The sequence below is a fragment of the Piliocolobus tephrosceles genome, chromosome 9, assembly GCF_002776525.5.
Source record: "Piliocolobus tephrosceles isolate RC106 chromosome 9, ASM277652v3, whole genome shotgun sequence".
In the NCBI taxonomy this organism is placed as follows: Eukaryota; Metazoa; Chordata; class Mammalia; order Primates; family Cercopithecidae; genus Piliocolobus; species Piliocolobus tephrosceles.
The window spans coordinates 9,752,025-9,760,503 of record NC_045442.1 but is presented as its reverse complement, the minus strand read 5'-3'; the positions used below and the strand labels follow the sequence as shown (position 1 = coordinate 9,760,503).

The following is an 8,479-nucleotide window of genomic DNA, read 5'->3' as shown; positions in this document are numbered from 1 at the left end:
GGACCCTGGCTCCACCCCTAACAGGGACCCTGGCTCCACCCCTAACAGGGACCCTGGCTCCACCCCTAACAGGGACCCTGGCTCCACTGGACCCTGGCCCCACCCCAAACAGGAGAACACGTGGTCTTTTCCTTTGCACTTGGCCTTCTCTCTGCCTGGAAGGTTTCTTCATCTTAACCCACCTTCCTTCCTTGTTTACACAGCAAACTCTTACTCATCCTTCAGAGTCCAGTCTAGCATCAGTTTTCTACAGGTCAGTTCCTTCTGGATCTCCCCACTCAGGAGCCCACTCCCCCAGCCTCCTACTCTGCACTACTGCAACCAACCACAGCCATGCCCACGTTCCCACCGGGAGCTCCAGTCTCCCAGGGCCCAGAGCAGGGTCCACACACACCAAACCCAGTCCTGACAGATGGGCCCCCACCTCTCTGCGCCCAGAGAGCACACAAGGCTGCTGTGTGCACTCTCCGCCCCTGAGGTTAAGGCGTGGTCTGACCTTCCTCAGAATGAGGAACTAAGGAGCAGCGATAGGAAACCATTTGATGAGCACACCGAGCACTTGTGCCCTTCAGCTGGGGGCCGTGGCGGGGAGGGAGGCAGAGCAGCTGTGAAAACACCTCCAGGGACAGCGAAGGGGCAGCTCGAGGTGACAGTTATGTCACCATGAGAGCTCAGCCAGTGTGCGTCAGCCCTGCTGAACAGAGGGAGACCAGCCCGCTCAGCAAGGCCAATTTCTGCCTCCAAAACACGGGAACCAGCAGGTGGGACGGGACACGGCAAGCGACAGCAAGTCAGTGGCTGCCTCGGAACACAGTGGACGAAGTCCTGGGCTGGGAGATGCAGAGGGTAGGGAGCGAAACCACACCTGGCACCTGCCCGAAGGCATGGCACCAGGACAGCCACCAAGAGCTCAGGCTCAGGCGCTGGGGCTGAGGGGGGCGGATCCAGCCTCTCCCTAACCAGGTCATACTCAGAGTGGCGGGAGCCATGCAGTCTCCACAAGAGGGACATCAGCTCAGAAGTGTGACCAGGACAGACTTTAAAGCATGTTTTTTGGGGGCAAGAATGCAAAGTGAAAGAAGCAGGACATAAGGCTGTACCATCACACCCACGTGTATACACACACACACACCCCATCACACCCACATGTATACACACACACAAATCACACCCACGTGTATACACACACACACACACACACACACACATACCTATTTGCATAGAAAAAGTCTGGAAGAAAATACACCAAAACATAAATAGTGGTTATCTAGGTGAGAAATTATAGTTTGAAAAGAGTTTTCCAATATATGTTCTAAAATTTCCACAACAAACACACCTTATTGTTATAATTGGCAAATACGTGGGGCCACGAAAGTATGCCACCTGAGGAAGAGACCCCACAGGCCAGTTTCCTGGGGCTGCCAGGACAAATCACCATGAACTGGTGGTGCACAATGACAGGACTCTTCCCTCAGTGTCCTGGAAGCTGGAGTCTGAAACCCAGGTGTGGGCGGGGGGGCTCCTCTGGGGTGCGGGGGAGAATCTGTTCCACACCTCTCCTGGCTTCTGGTGTCTGCCGGCACTCCTTGGCACCCCTTGGCTGGTGGCGGCATCACTCCAGCCTCGTCATGAGGCGTGCTCCCTGTGTCTTAGGGTGGCTGAGGGTCTACCCTGATCCAGTATGACCTCATTTTAACCTGAGTGCATCTGCAAAGATCCTATTTCCAAATAAGGCCCCAGTCATACACACTGGGGGAGACAACTTTGGCACATCTTTTTGCGGGTCATAATTCAATCCATCAGAAGATACAGTTGGCCCAAAGGAAAATATGGCGCAAAGGGCTGTGGTCCCTGTCTTTAAATATCGCCAGCCTCTCCTGTTTTGGAAGGATTAGACTTGGTCTGTCTGACTGTATGGAGAAGAAACAGGACCAATGAGTGCATGTTCCCCCAGAACAGACCTGGTCTCAAAATAGGAACACAGCTGTCCTAAGCTACACTGGCCATCTTGCGTGGAGAATTCCCTGACTCAGAGGGCCTCGGATTAGACTGGGGCTCCCTCTGCTCTGATGTGGTGGTACTGGAGGGAGCGCTGAACTAAATACTTTTAAGGTCCTGGTAGCCCTGAGATTCTGTATTCACACAGGCAACAATGATGCAAGCAGCGCCCAGTGGCAGCTGGGCCGCCCCACAGTGGCTGTTCAATATCCCACTACCCTGGCCTTACCCACGCTGGGCAACCCTTGATCTTAAAGCAAAGCTGCTCTACTCATCATTGTTCTTCCTTTCGGTCTCTCAAGGAAAACTGGAAACTGTACATTCAATGCAGACAAGATAAAGGCATCGACGTCGAGAGACACAGAATTCTAGGAGTTAAACCACGTGGCGAAGCTGACGTCCCTGATTCTAAGGGTGTTTCCCAAGCCTTGACAGCACCAAGGAACCATCCTGTGTCCCTGGTCAGGCCCGCTGGGGCTGAAGACACGCAGACCAGGATCAGAATGGTTAAGAAAACAATCTACAATGTGTGTCAACTCAGTGACGACAACCCCAAGAATAACACTTACGTAAGAAACAGCAGTAACACTGCAAGTTCCATTGATTTTTATTTGTTTTTATTTATTTATTTTGAGATGGAGTCTCGCTCTGTTGCCCAGGCTGGAGTGCAGTTGCGCCATCTTGGCCCACTGCAGCCTCCACCTCCTGGATTCAAGCGATTCTCCTACCTCAGCCTCCCGAGTAGCTGGGACTACAGGAGTGTGCCACCACGCCTGGTAATTTTTGCATTTTTAGTAGAGACGGGGTTTCACCATGTTGGCCAGGCTGGTCTTGAACTCCTGACCTCAGGCTGGTGGGGTGATCCACCCACCCCAGCCTCCCAAAGTGCTGAGATTACAGGCATGAGCCACTGCACCTGGCCTGTTTAATTTTTTCTAAAGGAGACAAAATCTTAATTGTGATGACAGGAGAATACCTTTCTTCAAAAGTGCCTCTTCTTCTCACCCCAAATACAACACACAGAAACTGCTCACCTCTCCACAGGGTCCCTGAGCATGACAATCAGTTTGGCATTCGGCTGAAAGGCGTGGATGAAGTCCTGGGTCAGAAACGGTGGCTCGCCGTCCGTGCTGTTGTCGTAAAAGAACGTCCAAGCATTGTTATCCCACATAGTGGAAGCACTGGCCTCCCCTGGAAACAGAAAACACTCCAAGTGAGCAGGGGTGGGATTCAGGCTCCCACGAAGTGGCCCTGGGTGCCAGAGGCCAAACCTGGCCCCGATGCCCTCCTCTTAAGCAGCAGGAGAGGCCAAGCTGTCAGCCTTTGTGGGCAAACAGGACTCCAAAGAGAGAAGATTGGATGTCCACCCCTGCCACGGTCACACCCCACCTCCACCCCAAAAACCTCTGTCTGGAAGTCCAGGCAATCCATGCAACACTGAGTGTCCCCACTCCTGAGCCCCCTTTCCAAGGGGAGCAAAAAAGAAAACCTTCAGCCGCATCTGGGCCCCCAGTTTCACAGTATTTAACTTTGCTCATGGTGCACAGCTCTGTGGCATTTTAAGGGCCCACTGAGAATGCAGTCTGTGGGAAAATATACCAAAACATAAATAGCAGTTCTCTAGGTGGGAAATGATAGGTGGTTCTGAAAATGGTTTTCCTGTATAGTTTTCCAATATATGTTCTATATAGTAGATGGTTCTAGTAATAATAGATGGAGTTCTCTCTGAACTGGGGGCCCAAGATGGCGAAAGGCCTTGCCATTTCTGCCCCGGATCTAACAAAGAGAAAGAGCTGGGGCAGAGCCGAACCGCATTTCAGAGCTGGGAGGAGCCGAGAACTGGTCTAACAGACCAGGAGCCTGGAGCTGGTACTGGATGGATTCCTTCCAAAGCATCAGGAGAAAGCAGGAGGGTGGGAACGCTAACCCTTACGAGGAATTCGAGTGAGATTTCCTTCCTTGAAGCTGTAACTGTTCATCTCAGGGCATACTTTAAGACTAAAAGAGAGAGGGGCTTTGCCACAGGGCTCACACACGCTGCCTCCTGTTTGAGGTCACTGCTCTGCACGCAGCTGGTACCTACTCAGTGCAGACTGGGTGAACGGGAACTGGGTCCCAGCCAGCTTCACATTTCATCATGGTCCTCACGAGTGAAGGATGTAAATGGCAAACACACATCCCAGCACAGAGGTAATGCCAAGACATAGGCAGGCATTCTAACAGCACAGACTCTCCCAGAGGATGAAGCCAATTTCCTGAGGGTTTGAGGGGTGTGTGTGTGTGTGTGTGTGTGTGTGTGTGTGTGTGTGTATGTGCTTGGGAAAGTCTTCAGAGATTTAAAAAGGAAGGCAAATCCATCAATCAGCTCTACACTTGATTTCCTGACAGTTTGCCAAGGACCACAGGACACATCTGAAAGTTACTTATCCAGGGAAAGACTGAGCCAGATGACTGAGTGTCTTTGGTCAGTGACAAGTGTATCACATCCCTGCAGGCCCCTATCAGTTCTGTCGGATGCATAATCACATCCAGGTGAACAGCTCTGTTCTGGCCTTTTTTTCTTTCTTTTTTTAAAGAGATAATACCCTAGGACACAGAAAAAACAAGTCAATCCGAAGTCCCTTGAAAATTCTACTCACAACGAATGAGAATATAAAGGACAAATGAACTCTCTAGCTAAATTGGCACAAATTCTGTCAGATCTCAAAACTGAACTGGTTCTAGAGCCATGGAAGCATTTCTCCATCCACCTGACTGTCTTCCTTCCATCCGGCCACCATCCATCCTTCATCCATCCAGGAAGCATTCATTTGGTGTCTAATCTGTGCTCAGCATTGTGCTTGGCACCAGGGACAGATCAAGGGAGGAAAGCACAGCCCCTCCTCTCTCAGACCTTAAGAAATAAGAGGGACAACAGGCAATTCAAGAAACAAAGAGTACCACGTTGGGTACCTGGGAGTAGAGGCAGGAGCCTTTCAACATGTCTAAAGCCCTAGCCCCAAGTTCAGCCATGATGTTCAGGCCACTTGCATCCTGAAGCTCTTGTGTGACTCTAGCTGTCAACAATGACAGCAGAAGAAAGGTCCTCTCTGCCCTAGGAGCCCAAGATGAGGAAAGATCCTGCTGTTTCTGCCCAGAATCTAACACAGAGGAAGAGCTGGGGCAGAGCTGAGTCACATTTCAGCGCTGGAAGGAGTCTAGAACTGACCTGGTCCAACAATTCCACTTTGCAGAGGTGCAGACAGAGTCCAGGAACAGGAAAAATGACCGGCTGCATGGCACAGAGCTGGCTGCTGGCCCAGGCAGGGCTAGATACCTGTCACACCACAGACTACCATAAAACTCACCAAACTCTGCTTTAAGTAAGTATCAGCACAGTGATTTTATTTTTTGTTCTTTTTAAAATCTAGGAGCAAGCAAAATTAGGAGACCAAACAGAGGCTTTCCTTTTTCATTCATTATCTTAGTCTCTGTTTCCTGGCCCAAGGATACATATTTTTAGCACTTTCATAAAAACATGTGATTTTCCCAGAGGCATATGGTATAGGAGTCACAATGAAATGTAAGTCAGACTTGAGATTTGGGGAGTTTGGACCCCCAAGTTTGCAAAAAACTAGCTAACAGCCAAATCATACTGGAGGTGACTCCCAGTGACTTAATTTCTTTGAGTTTAAAAGAAAAAAAAAAAGAATAAGTCAAGACTTTGGCACATAAGCCTGTCCCCTTGGATAGGAGAGTCTTAAGTTAAAAAGTCATCTTCCAAAGGGTTGATTACAATTCCTCTTAGTAGCTAATAGATTTATTTAATTTGGAGATTGCAAATATAACAGATCTAGGGAAATTAAAAAATAGATCACTGTCTACGGTAAACAATTTAAGCAAAACATGATTCAATTTCTCTTTTAGAAGGCATCAGTGGATAAACGCCTTCTAAGCTGAATCCAATAAAAAGAATTATGTCAGACAAATAACAACTCTAGAGATCTAAGGTAGAGCATGTGCACTGTAGTTATTAATCCTATTAATCCTGTATTGCATGCCGGAAATTTTCCAGGACAGTATATTTCAGGTGCTTTTACCACACACGTGCCCCCCTCCCCACACACAAAGGTAACTGTGAAAAAAAAAATGGCTACGTTAATTTGCTTTACTGTATTAATCATTTCATTGTCTCTGTTTCCAACAAAACATCACATTATGCTGCACACCTTAAATTATACAATAAAAAATAAATTTTAAAAAGAGTAAACATATATGCTTACTTATAAAATATTCTTGTGAATATTTAAAACAAATTATTATTAATCAACCTCACTTTGAATGCCCAAAGGCATTAGGTTGACAGAGGCTAGGCTTTTTAAACAGCAATTAGTTATAGGCGACGTGTCAGAGTGGAGTCTATTTCAGAAGAAGTTGCCTGCGTCTTATATGGTCCCAGTGGCTAGGGATTACAAAAGCCCCAAGCAGCAAATCAATGACTAACCAGTTAACTGCATTTATAATTCCCCATCCAAACTTATCAGATCAGTACATCACGAAAAGAAGTCAATATCCCTGCTTAATTTCTTAAAAACAAAGAAATGGCAACTTCTCACGAAAGCCGTCAGCTGTCCTTACGTCTCCACAGAATTAGAAAGTCAACATTTCTGCTTTATAGTAACTGTTCAAGTGATGTGAACATTTTATGTAGTGGTAAAAGCGACGGCCAGGTGGAGAAGTGGAGGCTCAAAAGAAGTCTGCTGCCACCATGCAAATGTTCTGCAGGTGAAGCAGAACTGGGCCAGGCCTGGAGCCTGAGCCAGGACCTCAGGGAGGGTGCTAGCCCTGCCAGAGTAACACAGAAGCCTTACCGATAATGATTGTATTCATCTTGCTCTGCTCCTTTGCAGAGTTGGCCTGTAGTCCTTGATGGATCTGGTGTGCGGCCAGGTCAAATAGGTCCAGATAATCTTCCACAGGATAGCGGTCTCGCAGCCCATCTCTTAGGCGGACAATTCCTACAAGAACCAAGCAGCAGGAGATACTGAGGACAAAGTTGCTACTGCTGGAGTGATGGCCTCCCAGACAGCGACCAAAGGGAGATGGAACGGCCTAAAGGGCCTGGCTACAGCGGCAAGAGGCTCAGCCCGGGTAGCTTCAGAAAGGGTCACTGGGGATGGGGGTGGGGGTCTATGGGGCCTGGCTACCCACTTTCAATCCATCCATGCTTCAAGGGCTGGAAGATACCACCACTAAGCTGGACAGTGGCAGATTAAAGACTGGAACACCTATTTAAGAACTAGAGACATGTCTGCTTGGAGGGACTGAGTTAACTTGTGCACAGGTGGGACTCTTAAGTGGCCGGGCAGCAATGACACCCGGGATGCATATGTTGTGTGAAACAGGGAGAGAGGACCAAGGGCAGCCCACGGGGGAGAGGAGGGCAGTATCCTATAAACTCCATGATGCCTTCCTCATGGGGGCCAGCCAGCACCTGCCTGATGTTCTCTCTCCTGCCGTGTTCAATCAAATACCCTGCCCTTTGTCCAAACAATAAGGGGAACTGATCATACTCTAGACAGACATGGATTCTGGCATCGGCCACATAGAGCTCAAATTCACCCGCTGCCTGAAAAATAAATAAATTTCACTTGCAAACATTTAAAAATCCACTTCCCAACACCACAACTCCTGAAGTCAATGGAAATTGGAAGAGAATATCCGTGGCCAAAGCAACAAGAGGTTCAAGGTGACATTGAAGACGAGATTCCAGAGGCCTGCCTCTGTTCTTCCTCCTTTCCTGCCAGTGGGAAGCTGGTTTTCATTAAGGGGAAATCACTGTGAGCCTCGGGGGAGCACCCTACGGCAGGGGAGTGTGTTCAGACACACCAGCAAATGCATAGGGATGTGAAACCCTGGCTCCTAGCGGCCGCTGCTAAACCACAGAAGAAACATTTACACTTTAGCTCACTGTAGGACCAACATCAAAAGGATGAAAGCAAACGTTTCAGGAAACACATTAAGAGTTGGTCTAAGGAAAACTTTGAAGATTCCCTTCTAGGCAACCTGAGTCCATTACTGGAAAACACCCTCATGGCCTGCCCGGACTCTGGTTGACAATAGGCACGTATCACCCCTCAGCTCCAGTGACCGAACCTCTCCTGGCACAAGGAAAAGGTTACAGAAAGGAAACAGTGATCTGAGGACCACAGGGTGCCTGGGGCTGGGCTGGAGCAGAAAGGGATGGGCAGTGATCATGGTCAGCCTGCGGCAAAGGGCTGAGAGCAGGGCCTCCAGAATGATCTCCATGTGGTTATCATATGGAACCCATAAGGCAGATGGGGCAGGTCAGAGAAGCTGAGGCCTGAAGCAACTCAGTATGCCCCAGGTGCAGTGACTGCAGCTGGAACAGCACACAGCTAGGAACAGCACAGAGGAGGGACAGCACAGAGCAGGGAACAGCACAGAGCAGGGGAACAGCACAGAGCAGAGAAATAGCACA

At 49.0% G+C, this 8,479-nt stretch overlaps 1 protein-coding gene across 12 annotated transcripts in view; it reads right to left on the bottom strand.

The window, feature by feature from the left end:
- Positions 1 to 8,479, bottom strand: part of CHST15 (carbohydrate sulfotransferase 15) — an 85,764-nt gene that overhangs the window by 26,836 nt on the left and 50,449 nt on the right. For all 12 annotated transcript variants that reach the window (XR_002734163.2, XM_023224248.3, XM_023224245.2 and 9 more), the window contains 2 exons: positions 6,849 to 6,995; positions 3,033 to 3,189 (listed from right to left, as the gene is read on the bottom strand). Coding sequence is in view for 11 of the 12 variants with exons in the window: in XM_023224248.3 (XP_023080016.1) it covers positions 3,033 to 3,189; positions 6,849 to 6,995 (304 nt within the window). In the remaining variant the exon portion in view is untranslated. The remainder of the gene's footprint in view (positions 1 to 3,032; positions 3,190 to 6,848; positions 6,996 to 8,479) is intronic.